The 22,607-nt window shown below is 36.3% G+C and overlaps 1 protein-coding gene across 1 annotated transcript in view; it reads right to left on the bottom strand.

The window, feature by feature from the left end:
* LOC121867918 (triple functional domain protein-like) overlaps positions 1-22,607 on the bottom strand; it is a gene marked incomplete at its 5' end in the record, with an annotated part of 297,912 nt that overhangs the window by 29,419 nt on the left and 245,886 nt on the right. Inside the window, 3 exon segments of the mRNA XM_042368057.1 lie at positions 4,891-5,602; positions 5,753-5,860; positions 19,671-20,064. Of these exon segments, the coding sequence (XP_042223991.1) occupies positions 4,891-5,602; positions 5,753-5,860; positions 19,671-20,064 (1,214 nt within the window).

The following is a 22,607-nucleotide window of genomic DNA, read 5'->3' as shown; positions in this document are numbered from 1 at the left end:
AAATGTTCCCCAAAGATATTAATTTAAGCTGGAATGTTCTTTAACAACACAGATAAGTAGTTAGTACGATAGCAGAGCTAAAACTAATTGAACTACATGTTATCACTTTTTATGTAATGTGAATCAATATAGTGCTGGAAACCAGCATTATTTTAAAAATATTATGGTAAGGGTTGAAAGAATTTATAATCAATGAAAATACCATTTACTGTATCATGAACCAAAAGATATTATAATAATAAAATGTGTTGTGGTACTGTATTTATGTTCAGTTGTAAGAACAGTATAGTATTGTGGTTTAAAAAGATACTGTATACGTAATACTAAGCCAGTCCACTTATACAGTACAGGGATATAATTTTTCTTTTTACAAGATGCCACTCAACACACTTATACTGTATATTATTAGTAATAGGCCTTCAATTAATTAAACCTTGATACAGTATATATATATGTGAAAATACTATCTCTACAAACTTATCTATCTTACACAAAAATCATGGTGGCATGTTGCAGACTGTGTGTATCTTTGTGCAGTATTACAAAGACTAAATCTTCATATTGAAATAACTTGTGGCTGTATATTTTAGTGCTGTGGTTGTCTTTTTTGTGCTGTGGCTGTCTTAGTTCTATGCATGCCTATTTTATTGATGTGCCTGCCTATTTTAAGTGTTGCTGTCTGTTTTGGTACATTTACTGTCTTCTGTAGACCCTGCATATGTTGCCAAATATAAGACTAAATTGAGAAATAGTTTAGTTAAGTTATGTAAGAAACCCAGTGAAATGGGCCTATAATTCTTTAAGACTGCTTCCATACTACCAGTACTTAAAAATTAGAAAAAAGTAAGAATTTTACAGGAAGTCAAAATTTCATAACACTATTTCCTTCATATGCACTGATGGCCTTCATTTTCAAAAGTGTGTGAAAATCACAGTAATGGCATAATGTTTAAGGAATCCAGGTTTTGAGTTTCTGTCCAGTGATAAAAAAAAAATCTTACAAATTCCTCAATTAAATTATCCCTTTACATGCACACATTGTAAAGTACAATAATGGTCATTATACCTACAAATTGCCGATTTACTAGTTTATGAGATATGGTTTTTTGCTCTTACTATTACTGTACTGTACTACTATCTAATATACTATAGGAATAGCCGTGTGTCTGTGTGTGTGTGTCTGTTCTTGGCAGCCGAAACGGCACAATCGTTTTTCATCAAACTTGGTGGAAAAATCGCAAAAAAATCGTAGAGTGGAACAAACCTGGTCCCATATCGATGGTTTCTTTAGGAAGGCATTAATTAACCATTTTGTCACTGTATGCTGTCAGCCGGACGGCGGATGCGCGCTAGCCAAGCACGAGCGTTCAAACTTTCACTGGGCACGAAGGGCCTGCGATCACTTGTGACTACTATACAGGTACAGTACTACTTTCTAAAGAATTTCTAGGATAAGAGATTGCACTGATGTGAATGTTTTTCAGTGTCACTAACAAGATTGTAAAGTGCTGTGCTCTAGTGGTGTATTTGCAACTTTTGGGCTGACTTTACCTTAATTTACATGTTTTCATTACCTTTTGATCCTTTTTGGCGCTTTCAGTAAAACTGTAGTAGACTTTCTAAGTTTTATGCAAGACACCTCATTCTAGTACAGTGACCCCTCCGTTAACGAACTCAATCCGTTCCAGAAGGTCGTTCGTTAACCGAAACCATTGTTTCAATGGGTTTTTGGGTAATTGGTTCCAGCTCACCGAAAATTTCCTAAATTCAACAAAAATGGTAGAAAAGTTCACTTACTTTGAGGTGTGTATGTAGAAGGCTCCTGATGATGATGATGATGATGATGATGATGATGATGGGATTTAGAATGGGGGTGGAGGAGAAGGAAGAAGAGAAGGCATTGGGGTGGAAGAGAAGTCACCCCATGGCGCCATTTCACCCATAAAATTTTAGCTCTCTTGGTGTAATTCAAGATTATTTTCTTTAAATCAACACTGCACTGCATTATATATTGTCAATATGTAAAATATATTTCAAAATGACCAATAATTTGTTTGGAAACACAGAAAAAAAGCGTTTAGTTGAAGAGAGTCTCAAGCAAGATGTTACCTCCAGTGAAAACAGAGAGAGACTAACTCCTGTTTGCTGTGTTAAGAGGCTGGATGCCGCGCATTAAACTAGTCACTTTACCTTCAATTATGTTCAATAATTGTTAAAATGACTAAAAAATTGAATATTAATCTTTTAAAATTAGTGAATAGTATAAACTTCTTGATATTTACTAAAATAGTAAGGAATTTAAGCCCTAGAACCGATTAATGTATTGGCGGACTGATACTAAAGCTGGTTGCCCGGTCAGTGCAAGCGAAAACATGTTGAGGTCGGTTCGTAAGAACTTCGTTAACCGAATTTTTTTTCGTTAACCGAATTGAAGATCCTTATGGAAGGCAGTTCGTTAATCGAAATTACGTTAACCGAGGTGTTCGTTAAATGAGGGGTCACTGTACAGTACTCTGAGAAATACTGTACTGGTATACTACTTGAACCATATAAACTAATGTTTTGCACCCTACATAGAGGCCAGTCATGTGAGAATTTTATTTAAAAACAAAATCTACATACCGAGTTAAAAGTAAAAATATTACTCATAATTGTTCTGGGGCAATCTAAGCACTGTAATTAGCCTAGCATAATATTAGTGGGTTGCCTTGCCTTGTGTTTGAGGGTGGCTGGCCATAAGTGTGAATTTGTTTAATGTATATAAACTGTTGTCAACACAGCAACCACATCTTAGGTTAATAAGCTGTATGAGTCACCATCAATGAATAATCCAAGAAGAATGGACAACTAGCCAATTGCACTCACTAATCATTACCTCAATCAATTAACATCTAGGTCTAGTCCTCAATTACTGTTAAGTAGAATGGGGTAAATGCAAGGGACATAAAGAAACTGGCCCATAGTTTCACCCTGCCATGAGATCAAACCAGGGTCCACTTGCTTGTGAGGCCAGGATGCTGACCATTACACTACAAGTAACCAAGTACACTATAACCTATTAATCAACTCTTCCAAACCCCTAAACTGGCACTATATTGAGACATCCATGCATTGTGAAAATGGGAAAGCTGAATACAGTAATTCCCATGAGGAAAGCACTGAGTACTAATAACATCAGACTACACAAAAATTATGCTGACTTTGCAGGATGGATTTACTTTTTCATATACAGAAAGCAATTAAAAAAAAAGTAAATCTTGAAATCCCTTACAACAACAGTACCATTTAATGTTACAGTAACTACGGTAGTTATTTAAGACTGAATTCCATTAGGTTCTTACCATTGCATAAGATCTGAAGTTATGGGCACAATTCAGAAATAGTATTGGCCTGCATTGCAATTATGCTTAGAAAAAAATCTTTACTGTACTGTAATTGGTCCACACGATTGACTGCCTGAAGAGAATGTTGATATTTCTTCCCCCATCTTTCTCCATTACAAATCATAGGAACATCATAAATGTCACAAATTTCAGAGCATCTGCAGTATTGTAATTACTGTACTATAATAAGGTACTGTACTGTAATTCACTCCAAATTGTACAATAATTATACCAGTAACACACACACACATGCATGCACGCACGCACACACACACAGGAATTCGTAGATAAGAATATGTGTATGAACACATGCAACACTCACAAGGACACACACATGTTTAGATACATACAGATAGAGAAGGTAAGGCCATTTCATTAAGTCAAAATTTCTCACAGATAATATGGGAACCAATAACTAAAGTAAAGAGAAAACTTTCAAGCAAAATGCTTGCACAGCGTGTCAAGTAAAGTTGTAATCTAAATGTTATAATAAAAAAATGTAAGTGCATTGGTGTGCTTATCTTAATTAAATTACCATACTACTGTATATACAGTATCAGTGTTATTGTAATAGTGCAATTAGTCTGGTGTAATATCTTCATATGATTTTTATACTGTAATACAGTACGTATCTTTAATTTCCATTGATTATTTGTAAATAATTAAATAATTTCAGTACACACAGCTAAGATCAGTCCAAACAATACCAAGCCTTAGACATTCTCAAGATTCTATACTTCTATAATTTATCACTTCAGATCAGTATCATCTTACCATAAACTTAAAGAACTTATTAGATATTCTACAAAACAATAATTAAAATGGTAATGACGATAATCTACAAAGAATGTTGATGACAGTGTTCTCCACAAGCTGATGAAAAGAAATATTTCAGAATGTATTCTACAATGTTGAAGATAAAATACGGAAACATATGCTGAAGTTGTATAACATATTAACATGCATTTAAATGGTACTGTCTACATATGTATATCATAAATAGTGTATACTCTTAACTGCCTCCCCTTCAGCATTCAGCAATAAAAGGTTAATTTAATAACTACCACAAATACTATACCAGTATATAACAATTCACACTCCCAAATAGTTTGTACATCTGATTCTTCGGCATATTTTTATAAAAAAGCATTAACTTTTATTTATGAAATATATTATACTGTATGACGACCATCATACAGTGCTCACACCCTTCAGTCAGAACATAACTCCCAGTAAGTTAAAATTAGCATTCAATTTAAACATATTAGAGAAAAACACGATGAAGGTATCAGTGATGGTAGTATAGTATTATGAAGATAAAGAATTAATCAAAGTTAAATAAAAAAAAATTCATGCACAAATACACTTAATGTGAAATATTCCAACTCAAAAGTTATTCAAACAAACTTGAGTTTATCAAGTATACAAGACCAACCTTAACCCACTCCAGCCCATACTAGGCACTCCTATTACTAGGAATGACCATTGGAATAACTGTGATCCTTACCCTGGGCTAGATTGATGCGTGCAGAACAGGCAATGGAATGTCCAGCACAGGTGATGGTACAAGTGTACTCGCCTGCATCTGTTACACGGCAGCTTCCCAAATGTAGTCTCAGAGTCCCATCACGATGTTGTTCCATCTCAAAGCGTGGATCAGTCAGTGGTCCGTGAGGGCCTGCCCAGGTCACAGTAGTAGATTCTGCCCAAAACCCAGCACCAGTGATTACACACACCATTTCAGCTGGTTCCCCTGGACACACAGTCACATTTCTTAAAGGGGATAAGATTCTGACTGGAGATTCTGGTGAGGCAGGTATACATCCACTTGAGGGTTTCTCCAAGTGTTGTACACAGTGGTTGTCGCTTTCAGAATGATATGGATTAATTAATGATACTGTCATTTGCCTAGTGGGCACCAGAGGACGAGATGGAGATGATCGGACAGAGGGTAATTCATGTACAGTTTCTTCTCTTCTTAGCATGTGATGGTGATCTCTTTTAGAGAATGAGGGTTTACGGAACTTCATCCATGGTTTTTTCATCTGATATTCATACTGTGAAGCTGAATGTGGTGGAGAGGCAGGAGGGGTTGAAGGTAGATCAGGAAAAGCTGATGGAAGTACAACATTTGCTGGTACCCACCCCTCCGCTGCTGGGCTACTACTACTTGCTGCACGATGAACAAGGTAACCTCTTAAGACATTAGATGAAATTACCTGAAGAAGAAGAAAAAGTCAAATTTTATCAAATGGTATTTGTGTGTGTGTACTATAAGTATTTCTTTTACCACTAATATCTGCCATTCTTTGTTTTAGATATTATTAAAAACAATTTATTTTTAAAAATGTAGTTATTTGTGAGCTTACTTGGATAACTTCCCCTCTGGCTACAGATATTTCATCCTCTCTTACAGCACTGAAATCTGCCAGCACTTTGACTAGTGTGCCCGCTGGTAGTGACACACTCCAGTCACCCTGTAATATGAGTCATACACACCATTAATAAGTGAAAAAAATAAACACAATGAATCATTTATTTTACTGCTTACAGTACTGTAAAACATTATTCAACACCAGTCTGTAAGTTTTACAAAGAATTTAAATATTTTCTCAGAAATTAATAAAATCACAAAGTATTTCCCTGTATGTACATAATATGCGAAAAAATACTGAAAGAGCCATAAGTGCAAATAAACTCTGAGTGAAAAGATGGGAACCATACAAAATTGTGGCATGATGGATCAGTATAAGGCTGCTATTTGGGCTCCAGTGATCCACACAAAATTACAAGAAATGAGCAGCTCAGTAACATCAATAAATGGCCGTTGATCTTATACATCCATGTAGGCATGTACAGTACTTTCTATTTTTGCAAAGCCTGTATACTAAAAAGCAACTTATGTCCTACACAAAGTTGATTCAGCAATTGTAAATCTTAACAACAATCAGACGTTTCATTCCTTTCGGTGCTGTAATGAATGTTCCTATCATTCTCCTGACTCTTTTTTATGGATTTATAGCCCAGATTCCTTGAAGGAGCCCAGTCAGGACTTTTGGTATCATATAAAGTGGATGACTTTCCTAGAATATAAAAATACACTTCAGTAAATTTCATATCATTAACATTGAAATTTAGGGATAACTGTCAGATCAATCTGCTGGTTAAGGTTTGTGTGAGGATTGCACATTTAGAACTAAAAATTTACACTGAAAAGTTTTCATGGATAAACTGGAATTCTTTTTACATCTAAAAATGCAATACTTTATATAGTACAGTATACTATGGAGAGATTCCTTACTGGTAATAAGTGATCACTGTATTCTCTATCATTGCTACATTTGGCTGGTGTAAAGTCTCCTTTTCAAATTTTGGGCAGCAACTGTTCTCATCGCTCTTACTTAAATCCTTGTTTTTTTTTCATCACAATGATTAATGATAGCCAAAACAGGTACAGTCTATGGTAGAAACTTATATATTTTTCTCTCTTTCTGAATGATTAGAAGTTTAAGACTATATACAAAATTCAGATTTCACTGGGTTATATTATGGTGATGTGTGACTTCATGTGTAAGGTGTCTATATTGAGTGACTTTATAGACTGTTTGCCTCTAATTTTGTCCATGTTGTGACAAAAAACAAGGAATTCTGTCACTTTTTGATAAGACCATAACTTCGATCACATGCAATAGGACTACTGTAGCAGTCATTGGCCCGAACAATAGAAGTGAGAAATTGAAGGAGTTGGGTGTGGTTATAGGTAACATCCCACAAAATTAGGTCAGTTCACTACAATGTGAGGGGTGTGATATGTGCCTGGTTTAAAGGCGATGACTCCACTAATTTACCAGCACTGTCACCAGTTTATTATCCTTTATCATTAATTACTAGTTATGTACAAGACCACATCAAGTACTGTAGTATAAAACCTAAACATTTATGGTAGCTAACTAGATGTGCTTCTTACCCACCACATTACAGTACTCACTTGAAATTTGTTTGTAGTAACCTAACTGTAAAAATTTACTTGTGATAAGTTTGCAGTAACAGAATAGTTTAGATCTCTGGGATTTAAATAAAATTTAGGTGTCAACCTAAGAGCAGAAAAAAAAATCATAAATTATAAAGTATAAAGGTTACAAAGACTAAAAGACTAGACACATTACAATTTAAAAATTTTCAATCAAGTTCATGGAAATCAGTTGCAAACTGAAGTAGTTGTAATTTGAACAAAATACTGATGACAACACCAACTAAACCAATAACATCAAAAATATCACACCCAGCCAATGGTTCTTTGAGCTTATGGCTCAGAGAACCAATAAATATATAAAGTACAGTACATGGAAAAAAGCAAACATTTATCTACTGACTACAGGTGCAAAAATCTGTTTTATTACTCACCTCTAATCCTTTTTTATCTTTTGGGAAAATTAGAAAAAACCCCAACATATACTTCCTAGAAATTAGTAAAATTTATACAGTGCATCCACTGGTTTTAACAATAAGGTACTCAGCATTTTCAGTTAATTTAATAATTTCATATACTTTATCATTTGTTTATTGCCATAAAATATTTATAGATGTACAGTATGCCCCTCCTATGTTATGTCCATATTAATCATGCTTCATTTTTGTGGCCAACTAATAATGGAACTTATTCTTTTCAGGGTAAGGTACAGTGTATTTGGATTATAACACACTGTGACAAGCTGGAAAGGTCAACACAGCCTTGTGGGTCCATTTACTGAGATACAGGCATTTCAGCAATACAGTAGTTACCTGGGTTTGTTTTAGCCATAACCATATTGTTGAGATATAACAGGGATCTACTGTATTGAAAGGTCTAGTATGCCTCAATATCTTATGAGGCAATAGATGTGAACTCGATAATAAGAACAAAATAAAAATAAATAAATAAATTAATAAGATTAAATTTTAATATTTTCAAACTGTCTAAATATATTAAATGTTGAAACAACAAAATGTTATGCTGTATCTTCCAAATAATTACTTTGATTTTTTTCTAAAAATTATTATCATAAGGTAGTAAGTCATAGGAAAAAGACATTTATTGTCATGAACCAAGTTCTACAAAATATTAATACAATGTTCAAAGTCATAAATAAATATCACAGGAAATTGTGAACCAGAAAACAATTTCATTTTGTCAAACATATGACTAGAATACCCCCCAATGATGTACAGTATAGTTATGCTTATCTCAGTAAAATATGGCATTAACTTGTCTTTCTACCATGTGAAGAGAATGAGTATTAAAAGTAATCATTTCCTATCTTGTGGATAGTTGGTGTAGTAATAAATGTTGTCATAAGGAGCATAATAACCCAATTAGTCAAATATTAACCCAAGTAAAAGCTTAAAAATTCATAGTCTAAGCAGATTACTTGTTATTCTATGATCATGTGTAAATCACTTAAGTTTCATTTGTCATATTACAAAAGTAAGTGAAAGACCCACATCTCTGCAGCCTGAACTTATTATAAAACACTGATATAATAACGGATCAACATGAGCAAGGTAGAGTAAGATTTGGAACTATGTTATTAAAAACATCAAACTCTCACTTCACTACCGAACTGTTTAGTTACAAGTTAGACATATTTAGCTATACTGATTAAGGAGTCACTGAGCAGTACCCATGGTAAATATAGGCAGAATATCCTAGATGCACAGTCTCGTTCAAGATTCTTCGAACACTGCTGGAGACAGCTGGCAACTCGAGGCCATTTGTTTACTATAGTACGTAGTAAAAATTATGAATAAATATAAAAGTGATCAGCGATTGGTTACCTAGTTCCCTGTTGCTTAATTTAATGGTAGGGCTTTGTTGTTTTGAATTATATTATACTACGTACTATAGTAAACAAACGGCCTTAAGTTGTCAGCTGTCTCCAGCAGTGTTCGAAGAATCTTGAACGAGACTGTACAAAACTAGGTCTATAAAATTATAAATATTTAAGCATACCGGTATATTGATAATTTTTTTTTTTACAGGATGTTCTTACACTTTTTGACATTACTGTACATTATCAAAATAACTGAAATTGAGCCTTAAATAATTCCATTGTTCATAGTACTTTTAAATGGTTCATTATTATATTACATTTAACCTAAAGTATCTTCCACTAAGTAATGATTATATTTTATTTATTTTTTAGTCTGGCTATATTGTAATAACACACCTGGGATTTTGAGTGTGAGAACTAACAACTCAATATAGTACTGTAGTTCATGCCATGTAAACTTTGTTAACTTCTCACAGCACTTTACTGTGTTTAGTCTGTCTATATCACAATATCATTGCTAATGACTTCTTCTTAATAGTTAAAACAAATGCAGACTTCAAATGCAGTACATAATGTAATCAAGTTGGAGAGGAACTGAAGAATACTGGTTTCCTTTATGACAACTTCTGTCTGTCTTTCTACATTGAAGTAAGTCATCTTTCACCCTTCCATAATTCTACAAATTCCTCCATATGAACACCCTACTGTACCTTATTCTAGCCCTCCTCCTTGTTCTCAGTCTTCTTTCCACTCTGCCTTCCACCTTACTCATTTTCATTATTGGTCATCTTGTCTTCATCCGTTCTTTTCACATTTAAATAAATGGAAGCCCCTCGAAATCGAGGATGGCCGGCCCAAGGGCCTCCTAGGTGTGAATTTGTTAAGGTGTAGAAGCTGTCGCCAACACAACAACCACACCCTAAGTTAACGAGCTGCATGACAGAGTGTCACGGAATAGTCCGAGAAGACTGGACAGCTCGCCAACTGCACTGACTACCGGTAACCATTACCCCGGAATACAACCCACAAATCGATTAACATCCAGGTTCCCAATTACTGCTGGGTAGACAGAGGCAAATGGCATAAAGAAACTTGCCCATAGTTTCACCCTGCCCGAGGATCGAACTCAGGTCCACTCGCTTGCGAGGCGAGGATGTTGACCATTACACCACTGGTCGCCACATTTATAGTACATACCACCCATGTCCCAAGTCTTCACTTTTTATTTTCACCCCATCCTATTTTCCAAAATCTCCTCTTATATCTCCACTACTCCTCTCACTCCACAACCACCTCTTAAAAGATAAATTTTCACTGATTGCACTTTCCCTTTCACTCATACACTACACACATAATTGTGATCGGCTTAATGTCTTTGTGCTTTAGAAATAACTATTGTTTATGCTGATGAAATCTAAAAATAAAATGTAAAATTCTCTTAATATAAGTAAAATAATATATTACTAGTGAATACGTACATAATTATCACCTATAAAAATATGCAACTATTTACTTGTATTTTACATGAAAGCATTCATAGACACAATTTTTTTTCTTTAACTTATAGCTATACTTTGTCAGGTACAGTGATAATAAATATAACAAACACAAATATATAAACACAAATTGCTCTTCTGGGCAGATGGACAGAGCCTGTGTTTTTAGAACAAAATTATGTATAATAGTTTATGAGGTTCAGTCTTGGTTCCAGCACTTCCCAATGTGAACAAATGACTAAATGGCATTTTAATGTTAACATAGGATGCTTGAAGTTACAGTAAAACCCCCATAATTTGAATTAATTGGGGCTCTAACCCTTATGAATTAGAAGATTTTACAAAATATGAGGGACACATTCTCCCTAGGGAAAAAAACAACAAAACATCGTCAGTACAGTCAACCCTCACATTCCGCGTTTCCACGTTTACGCGGTTCCCTGCCGGAACCCAGGATGCTCACATTCCGCTGTGCGTGTACCCCTTTACGCGGAGAGTGTCCGGCTCGACGCTATTTTTAGATTCGCCCTCCCGCCTGCTCCCTCCTCCGCCTCTGCCTGGGCAAGCCGCGCGGTAAGGTTGCGCAGTGCATGTCTCTGTTGCGTTATCAGTGACGTCATATGATGTATCGGACTGTGATTGGCCATGCATCCCTACCTCCCTCCGCTGCTAGCTGTAATTGGTTTAAAGTAATATGACGTGTCCACCCGGGGGAGAGAGGGAGGGAGGAAAGATGACGCTTGACCTAGCCGAGGCAGTTTCATCCCTCCAGGCCACACCGTGTAATCGTGCATCCAGTGTTCTGTAAAATGGCTTCCGCCAGACCACCGCCCCCAGAGAGAAACTTTTCCTTGCCTGGACCCAGCCGCCCTAAGCCCAAGAAGACACGACGTTCCTTAAGCTACGAGGTGAAGTACAAGATCATCCAAGAGTTAGAGAAAGGAACAAGACAGGTTGATTTGGCGCGCCAGCATGGTGTGAACGAATCTACGATCCGGACGATAAAGAAGGATTCAGCCAAGATAAAGGAGCACATGAAGATCACAAAGTCTACAGTTGCTTCTATGATCAAGTATTTCCACAACCAGGTGCTTCTCAAGACGGAAAAATTACTTGTGAGCTACTTGGTGCGTCAGGCGCGACGGAACATGGCGGTCGACACGCGCTCTGTTAAGGAGTACGCACGTGAACTGTATGCTGCAGTGTCACGAAAGATGGGAATTACAGAGCCCAAACCCTTTAATGCTTCCTCTGGGTGGTTACAGAGGTTTAAGAAGAGGAACAAGATCACCAATATCAACATTGGTGGTGAAGAAGCTAGTGCTGACCGTGCTGCGGCTAGGGAATTTCCTCCGTTTTTACGTGAGATTATGGAGGAAGGACAGTACACCGACGACCAGGTGTTTAACATGGACGAATCTGGTCTTTTTTGGAAAAAGCTACCTTCCAAGACCTTCGTTGTGAAGAATGCCAGCAAGATTCGGGGCCGGAAGTTGCAGAAGGAAGCGCATCACCGTCCTGTTTACCACCAATGCCTCCAGTACCTGTAAGCTCAAGTTATCGGTGATCCACACAGCCCGCAAGCCGCACGCCTACAAGAGCATGGACATGACCAAGCTAAATGTCCACTGGCTGACCGCACGTAAGGCGTGGATGTTCTCTACACTGTCCCTCTCCTGGTTTGATGACTGTTTCGTTCCCGATGTAAAGAAATTCTGTGAGCAACAGAATGTGCCATTCAAGATTTTGTTGCTGCTGGACAACGCACCAGGACACTCGCCCCTACTGTTAGATCGTCACCCCAACGTAAAAGTGGTCTTCCTTCCTCCCAACACTACGTCTATATTACAGCCCATGGACCAAGAGTTAATCTGTAATGTAAAAGCTGCATTCTCAACTAAAAAATTCAAGCTCCTGAACGACTACACCAACACCAGGCGTAACCTGAGTGACACCACCACCGATAGCAAGAGCGAAGACGACGAGGATCAACAGTTGGCAGAGCAAAAAATACTTTTCAAACAATTCTGGAGAATATTCAACATCAAGAAAGCTGTGGACTTCTTGGTGGAGGCATGGGATCAGCTGTCTGTAGCAACTGTTTGTCACGCATGGAGACATGTGTTGCAAGGCATTCCGGCCGTTAGGCAGAGTCAATCTGTGACTGGTGAGGTTCAGACTGTTGCAGTAGCAGTGGACCTTGCCAGAGAAGCTGCGCAGAGTGTTACAGCTGCAGGCTTCTCCGAGACCACCAACGACGACATCCTGGAGGTGATAAGGGATCCTGATGTGACTACCGACGAGATGGTAGATGATGATGACGTCAGTGAAGAGGCAGGTGGTGCGTCATCCCAAGAAGAACACCGCTTATCCCATAGTAATGTTAGGGGTGCCATCGAGTGTATCGAGAAAGTCAAGCTCCTCCTTTCCGACGACCCTGACGCAAACAGGTATGAAATCTTCACTACCCAGCTGTTGCAGACTATGGAGCCCTACTTCAAGGTTTATCACGACAACATAAACACCAGCCGTCAGCAAAGCATAACAGAGTTCTTCGCCCGCAACCCACCACAGCCAGCCCAAGCCAGTGATAGTGACAGAGGTAGAGACAGTGAAGATGACTTTGAGGGATTTGTCAGGGAGGCCCTGACAAGTGTGGATGACAGTGATGGTGACTCACCCGAGGGCCAGTAGCCTGCCCTCTGCCTCGGAACCAGCCTCCATCCCCGTATGCCGACCCATCTCTTCTACTAACGTAAGTGTTCAACCTAACTTTTAGTCTTCCTAACCTAACCTTTATTTTTCCTAACTTAACCTTTATTTTTCCAAATCTAACCTCTTCTATATTAATTGTGTGTGCATACCATCATAAAGTTAAGATAAAATTTTTACTACAACATAGTTGTGTGTCGTCAAAAAGTGGAGTTTGGGGGTCGGCGCGGTCTCTATTTCAATTAATCCCATATGTTATGTTGTTCACTTTACGCGTTTCTCACTTTCCGCGGTACCCTGTGGGTTATATTAACCGCGTAAAGTGAGGGTTGACTGTACATTACTTTTCTGTTACGTGATCCAACCAAAATTTAAATTTTTTTAGTACAGTACCAGATTTAGGGTTATCAGGGCTCAAACACTGGGCAATGATGGAAAAACAAGTAGAAAAAAGCTTGTGTGGTAGACTGGGACAGACACATGTGACGCGTATGCTGTAGTACTTGTTAACACTGAGGCAAGCGGTCAGCGCTCGCATCCCATGGCGACATGTGCATCATATACTATATTCGTAAATTTCTTTCATAATCAAAATTTTAACAGTAAAACATTACAAATGAGGAGAGATTTTAGGTTAGAGGGGTATGAATTATGGGGTTTTTAATGAACCAGATCAACAATTTCCCATTTTCATTAAGATACATGGCTGACACAGGTTAACAGGTAGGAGTTGGTGATATAATGCCAAAATCTAAGTACAGTTAAAGATAATGAAATAAGTTTTAAAAGAAAATTATATGCAATATGAATATTGTATTGACACAGGGAAAAATAATTGAAAGGTTAAAGTGCACAGATGACTAAAATAAAAAGCAGGTAATATATAAAGGAGGGATCTATAAGACTATATGCCAGCTGTAAAGATTAGGCGAGGGTATACATGTTTAGGTAATAATATGTAAGGAATCTTGAAAATTGTTCAGTTGGAAAGAATGTAAGATTTAGTTAATTTTAATCATTAGATGAATTTAATGATTTGCATGAGAACTTTTCCTTCTCCTTTAGTTTATGTTTTATATGAGGTGCATATGACCACAGTGGAAAGAGCACCCCCCAAAAAAAAAAATGGAGACCTCTGGAACTTTCCTCTCTGCTGCCCGCCACCCTCACCGCCAACCTCGCACACAGTGACGTGTGGGTAGTTTTACTTAATAGAAAAATCGACCATAATTACACTTCCAGAGGTGGTTTCCCTATCCTTTTGTGAATAAATCTATTCTAACCATAGTGGCGCATTATCCTGTCTGGTCATATGCACCACATATGTTTTACATTAATTGTCAGTCTAATATACAGTACATACTACTAACACCCATGTGAGGTTGTACCTAGTTCAATGCACAGTCATGGATGGAAGTTGTATTAGGTTAGAGATTGTACCACATCTTTTCACTTTTATCATTAGATAATATGTAGATACAACACTGGTTTCAGTTTCTGAATAATTGTAGAAAGGAATTGGGAACCATCAAAATTTCATTATCATTTAAAACATACACATGCCACATTTCCCATAACATTCAACTTTATAAGATGCACCCTTAATTTAACAGAGAATATCTAGGAAAAAAAATGTTTCTCAAGCAAGGTTTCTATCAGTGCTAGTTAAGCTAGTCTGCCTTTAACTTTAATTACCTTAGTTTAACAGTTACCCTACGGTTTTTCTTCCCCTAAGAACAATTACCATTGAATTTATTTATTTTTCCTTCATTTTGGTAAGGGTTTCATGAAGTCACAGTTAACAGATGCAAATGTGAAAAGAATGTTATTTGTAAATCTTCATTTGTATAAGGTGTTTGTAGATTTAAAGACAAATGTTGCAGGTACGACATTAATAGATAGTAACACATGTAAGAATTCAGAAATGGTTACTGCTTAGCTCGGAAGAGTTGGGTGCCTGCTGTATGGACACTAATCGTCTCGGGTCATCATCATCAGTACACAACTATACCGTAGTTATAAATCCAGCTTTTATATTTACAATGATTCTTTTTTAATTATAATTAAAAGTAATAATAATGTGATTAAGTAATCAATAAAATGTTTAATTCTGGAGTTAGGCTAGGTAGTACATACTGTAATTTAGCCAACTGGAGACAAGCAACTGGGCGATTCATTAGCCTATGGAAGACCACAAATTCACATATAGGTTACAGGATTATTTTTTAAAGCCATTTTTCAAACAAAAGGGTGTGTCTTATATACCGTAAAATATGGTACCTTAACTTGTTCATTTTGAAAATAAACAACTTGATTTCTTTGTTTAATAATTCAGTATCATATATACAGTATTTCAATTTGGAGTCATCTGGGAACCATTTTGTCAAATTAGGGAGTTTGGGGGAAAAAATGCATCTTATAAGGTGAAAAATATGGTGCATAGTAAATTCATAATTTCCTCTTAACATGACAGTAATAGACAATGAATGAAAATTTTTTCCCTTCTTCAAAAGCTTTCCCTCATAGTCCATAATGCCAGCACTTGATCCACAAATCCTCATCTGGAAGTACACAAACTGCTGTTCCCCTACATGAACCTTATGTTAATGACTGGAAATAAAATATTCAATGGAAAGACTGACACATTAACAATTATGTTGCATAATATAATAACAAATAGCAGAATTTCTGTGTCTTCTCATTTGGATGGGAAAAATAACTAAAATTACCTAATATAACCATTCTTAGACTAATAATAACCATTAAATTAAAGATTGTTATTGAAGGCCAAAGAATGTTAAAAACCAAAGTGTGATTTATGTTAGTTGCCTGTTTTTGATGGACAGACTGAGATAAATTAGTTGATAAATTATAAGGAAGACAAACACAACCATGACTGATTTAGAAGTTCTTCAGTCATCACAGCTTTAACTGAACCAGGTGTCAGGTCCATGGCCACCAAAGCCACTAAACCCTGAATGACCTTGTACCTCATAAATTTGGGGAGAAGTGCTCATCATAAATAAATTACATCATATAGTTTTACTGTACTGTATAGCTAAAAAGGGAGAACCTGTCTTTAATAGCATATAGTACACTATGTCTTTTCTGAAATGGTCCCTTTTCCTAGTTTGCAGAAATATAAATCCCTTATTCTTGATAACAGTTTGGGTACGAACAAAGGAATATAGTTAGTAATAGAAACTGAATGAGTTTTATGCATATATACTCTTACTTTGTCCTGGCACAGTCTTGAGTTTTTCTAGAGAGAAAGCCTCTCGATTGTTCTTGCATTATATACACTTATAATGTATGCACTAGCATGAATTTCATACTGGCATGTGGCCAAACAGATAATTATATCTGCAACTGATCATAGGAGTCTATTGTGTACAGTCGACCCTCGTTAATTCGGACTGGGGGGAAGGGTGTCCGTTTTAGCCGATTGGACTGGGGGGAAGGGTGTCCGTTTTAGCCGATTGTCTGAATTAACCGATTTAGGGGTTAATATTGCATTATATTTCAAAGAAAATGCAGTGAGTTTGTCCTTAGCCTTGCATACCGTATATACTCGTCTATAACCCCCTCCCTCGTTTATAGGTCGACCCTGATTTTTTTTACCAAGAAATCGCTAATTTTTGATATTCCTCGTTTATAGGTCGACCCACGTTTTTGAGGGTAATGGAACAACAAAACCTTCAGTAAAAACACTACGTCCTATAAACTGAGGCTCGCCGTGCCTGAAACACTGAGTGCCAAAGGCAAAATGTTTACCATTTATTATTATGACACTTTACACTGAAACGCGGGTAGTTTTAACAAAAATATTGTATATTTCCATTCAAGTATTTATTCAAGTCAATTCGGAGGGAATATTATTGTAATACAACAGTTTTTTAACTAAACCATTCGAAAAGCGATTGCGGTAACATCTTTTGAACGAAAGAAAGCGAAAGTCATTGTTTTCGTCACGATTTTATCCCACTTTCCACTGTAATACGTACGTAAATTTCAGCAAAAATATTACATTTCCGTGAATGTATTACATCAAGCACAGTATGAATAGAATATCATTGTAATATAACAATATTTTAACCGAAAACTATTACAAAAACGAATAACATCTCAAGAACATCGGAAGCTTAGGTAAAGTCTTTTGTTTTCGTCATATATTTTATCGTATTTTACATTGAAATACATCACGTTTCAGCAAAACTACTATTTATTTCCGAGAATATATTCATTCAGGCGCAGTTTAGGTAAAATATACGTGTGATGTAACAGTTTTTTAACTGAAAACGATTTGAAAAACACGTACCCTATAGCCCTGTTCAAGGAGAGGACTGGGAGAAGCTGTTTGGTGCTGCAGACGATGACAAGGAAAATGATTTGGATGGATTTTAATGAAAATATTCAGAAATATGGTATCGTAGTATTTATTCAAGTCAATTAGGATAGAATATTATTGTAATACAACAGTTTTTAAACTGAAAACCAATCGAAAAGCGATTACGGTAACATCTTTTGAACGAAAGAAAGCGAAAGTCATTGTTTTCGTCACGATTTTATCCCACTTTCCACTGTAATACGTAAGTCATTTCAGCAAAAATATTACATTTCCATGAATGCATTATATCAAGCACAGTATGAATAGAATACCATTGTAATATAACAGTATTTTAACCAAAAACTATTAAAAAAACGAGTAACTTCTCTTGAACATCGGAAGGTTAGGTAAAATCTTTTGTTTTCGTCATGTATTTTATCCTAGTTTACATTAAAATACATCACGTTTCAGCAAAACTACTAATTATTTCCGAAAATATATTCATTCAGGCACAGTTAAGGTAAAATATACATGTGATGTAACAGTTTTTTAACTGAAAACGATTCGAAAAACACGTGTACCGTCTAGCTGATACTCAACAGCTGGTGGTGCGTCATGCGTCGTTGTAAACAATAGGCGGTTGTAGTAGGTTACCGGGTATTATATTAAGTGTGAAATATCGAAATGTTTTTATTACCGGTATTTTTTGTAGATCAATGAGAACTGTGATACCGTATATGATATGATAAGTTAGCCTGTGCTAAGAACTTCAACATAGACTACTGATAACATGTTGTAAGGTAATTTAGCCTATTGTAAGTTGGTGAGTGTATGTATATTATGTATGCTGTATGTATATTATGTATGTGCTCCATTTATATACATTATTTATTCAGCCTAGCTAGCAGCGTGTGGCAATGTATTTACCATGTCCCACACGCTAACGTGCCTGGCGACATATGGAAGCTGCTAATGTATCACTTGCCATATGTCGCCTAAAAGGCTAGTTGACCCCCGAGACAGAGTAAGGAGTGCCACCTCGCTTGTGTATGTCTGTTTATCCAGGAAATAGAACCTACGAAAACTCTACAGGTGTTTGTGTTCACTCCTGTAGATAGAACTTGATACCCAGAACACATGCAGTGAGCTTCATTTGCTGAAGGAACTGCACAACTTTTCATTACTAATTGGTACATATTTTACGTTTCCATTGTTTACTGGCAGTAAATGGTAAATATTTTTCATGTCTGAAGCTAAAAGCTAAAAGACGCTGGTGTTTTATCCCAGCAGTGGATGGACCAGCATTTTAGCTTAAGGTCCGCGTCGGTAATATTCCTACAAATCTAAAAAAAAAAAAAAAAAGTTCAGATTTTGTCCGAAGTCCGAATTATCCGAAATCCGGATTAAAGGGGTCCGAATTAACGAGGGTCGACTGTATTTGCTCTCCTAACAGATGTAATATGCATTCTGAATTTAAAAAATTCTTTGGGGTTTGCAGAGAACAAAATGTTGAAATATGATTTTCCATTTGGCAATGTGAAAACACATTTTGTAATCTGAAGGTGAAATGGGTTAATTTCAAAGCAAGATTATTTATACATTTGAGGATACTGACAGTAAACTAATGACTAAAATTGAAACACAGTGCACTGATATGGGCACAAAAATGATTATCCACATGATAAAATTTTCAAATACCCATTAAGTTTTTAACAGTAAGAATCATTAAACTGCAGTATTGAATGTCCACATTTCACTTTATAAAAGTATTTACACACAAAACAGCATTGTGAATTTGTTGAAAATTCTGGATATTATACGCAGCTTCAGTGAAGCCTCACATTTAAAGTTTTCTTATAAAATAGGGACAACAACACACAGACCACTATAGACAGTAAACAGGAATTCATAATTAGTGTACAAAGGATGAGCTTGTTCTTACCGACTTTGTAGGAGATGATCCCGACTCGGACCATCTTCGGGGGTGACTGTCTTCTTTAGTGTCTTGTCTTGGTGATGGCAGAAATGTTTCTACTCCTTCAGGGTTATCGTCTTGTCCCCTTGCTGCCCCATCTGCTTTTACTCGTGGTCGTAAGGTATTTCGAAACCCATCAAAAAAGTTTTTTTTAAGTTTGGGTGGACTAGAGGGTACATCAAGCTTATCTACAGACCCTTGTTTTTTAATAGGTATATACGTGGGTATCCTAGATGCAGCAGAGGTTGTAGGTGGGGCTGGTGGTGGAGGTGGAGGTTTGGTACTTGTACAAACACTTGATGGGTTAGCTGTTATAGATGATGTAGGAGTAGTACACCCACTACTGTTGATTAAACTTTGGCTGTAACAGAAATTGTATTACAGTATTTGATAAATAAATTACATAGGTTTCATTATTATAACAACCAAAAATCACAATGTGTGTCTCATATTGTTGTTGGATCACCAGAACTTTGAAATGGAGAGATGTCCAAGACCTATGGAACTAGAAAATGAAACTGCCACAAAGGCCCAACAAGATGTGCAGGAAGCATATATCTTGAGTAAGTGGTAATGAATTTTCTAAGTGATAATCTTAGGTAATTCTATAAATCTAAATAAAGTTTTATTGCAGGATTGCTACCAACTGCAAAGTTAGAGAGCAGAGACAAAACTTTCTCTGATATGTTGGACTTGGATCATGGTTATGCTAATTTTGTACACAACTTATCTTTAGTTGTTGATGTACTGTAAGAGTACCGGTACATCATACCTCATCACAATATCTTAGTCAGCGTGAAGTTATGAAACTGATAAAATTATTCAGGGATAAAATATGACCTTGAATTTTGACCTAAATCTTGAACAAGTGATCAGAAATTTTGTTCAAGAAGACACATCCTAGGTGATAACATAAAAGTATTCCACATTTCACTTCAATGCTAATCCAATAACCTAATTAATTACATTGTTACAATTACTCCAAGCCTCTCTACATATTGCCAACACAAGCAATGTATCAAATAAACTTGGAATTGTACAAACTGTTTACACAATGAACCTGAAGATCATATACTGTACAGTTAATCCTTGATTTACAAAGATTTAGTTTAAGAAAATCTGAATTTAAGCATAATTTAAATTTGTCCTGTAGTAATTTGATTTCTGAACGGTGAATCTCAAGTTATGAATTTTTCTCACCTCTTGTAATTTTTCCTTAAGTAATTATAAAAATACTGGATGATAAAGTAACTTACTTCATTATTCTCTTAACACTCACAATGTTATCCCAGTCCACAAATAAGTTTTCAGTGTGTCATCATTCTCCTACAATCACCATATAACCTATTCCTCAAACTCACTGGGGACAAGTAGATTCATCTCCATCAGCACATAGTCACTCAGCCAGTTGCCCAATTGTCCAAATTCTACTCATTTACTCTAATCATCTAATGTAATACGAGGCAAATTAAATATAAGAAAATTATCTGCATTGTATTCTTAAATTTCATATGCCAATTATGAACAATAAAGGTGTCGAGTTATAACAAAGTTAGGAATTTGGAAATGAACTAAAATTTGGAAGTGTGGACATTGCTGACAATGCACGAGAGAGCAATGAGTCTCCCATCAGCTGACTGACAGCAGCATTTGCACAATGTAATCAAAACAGTGGGAGTTTAGGATGATGCAATATCTTATCATGGGTCAAGCATGGGATTATTTTTTTTTTTGCAGAGAACATATTTCCAATTATAAAATATAAATCAATGTATTACTACAGGAAAATATTTATTATAGATGATGGCTCAGTGTTTCATACTGTTCACTTTTTTTCAAATCTCATCCAGTTTCTCTGATGTACAACAGTTATAAAATTATTACTCCGCTGCTTGTATTTCACTATTATATACTGTACACCAAATATCCTCATCATTATGTTGTGTGAAATTTTAAGATGTTCTAGAGAAGTATTATTTCATAGGAATGTATCTTAGCTTTATAATGGAAGTGAACAGTATAGGAAAATGTGATCCGATTTATAAAAAAAAAATTATTTACAAAAAGTTTTTCAATAATGGAGCCCGTTCGTAAATCAGGGAATGCCTGTATTAAAAAAGTGTATAGAAACAGAGAGAATGTAGGGATCGCACATTACACACTCTTACAGATGCAAACAAGACTTGAACATTTACACGCTACTTTGGTAAACAAAAGAACATGAAGTTCACAAAAAAAAATTTATTTTGATATGCGGGGGTGTGTGTGTGTGTGTGTGTGTGTGTGTGTGTGTGTGTGTGTGTGTGTGTGTGTGTAATCTTCAGCATTCTCGCCTCGCAAGCGAGTGGACCCGGGTTCGATCCCCGGGCAGGGTGAAACTATGGGCAAGTTTCTTTACGCCATTTGCTTCCGTCTACCCAGCAGTAATTGGGAACCTAGATGTTAATTGATTTGCGGATCGTATTCCGGGGTAACGGTTAACCAGTGCAGTTGTCAGGTCTTCTCGGACTATTCCTTGACACTGGGTCATGCAGCTCATTAACTCAGGGTGTGGTTGTTGTGTTGGCAACAGCTTCTACACCTTAAACAAATTCACGCCAAGGTGGCTCTTGTGCTGGCCATCCTCGTTACACGAGGGGAAACTATTATTGTGTGTGGGTGTGTTGAAATTTTTTAGAAAAAAAAAACTTATTTCTGTAAGGCAAACTTTCATTTCATAACACAAATTTAGTGGTCATGATTTATGAATTGTGTAAGGGTGAATTTTTGTAACCTGAATGTTTGTAATTTTTTTTTAATGGGGGATTAGCCCACCCAGGCACAGGTCACTGACCCACATTGGTGTCAAGGAGAACAAAAAAAAAAAAAAAAAAAAAAAAAAAAAAAAAAAATACAGAAAGGGAA

The sequence above is a fragment of the Homarus americanus genome, unplaced genomic scaffold (genome assembly GCF_018991925.1).
Source record: "Homarus americanus isolate GMGI-L3 unplaced genomic scaffold, GMGI_Hamer_2.0 scaffold37032, whole genome shotgun sequence".
Lineage (NCBI taxonomy): Eukaryota > Metazoa > Arthropoda > Malacostraca > Decapoda > Nephropidae > Homarus > Homarus americanus.
This window is presented reverse-complemented; position numbering and strand designations above follow the sequence as displayed.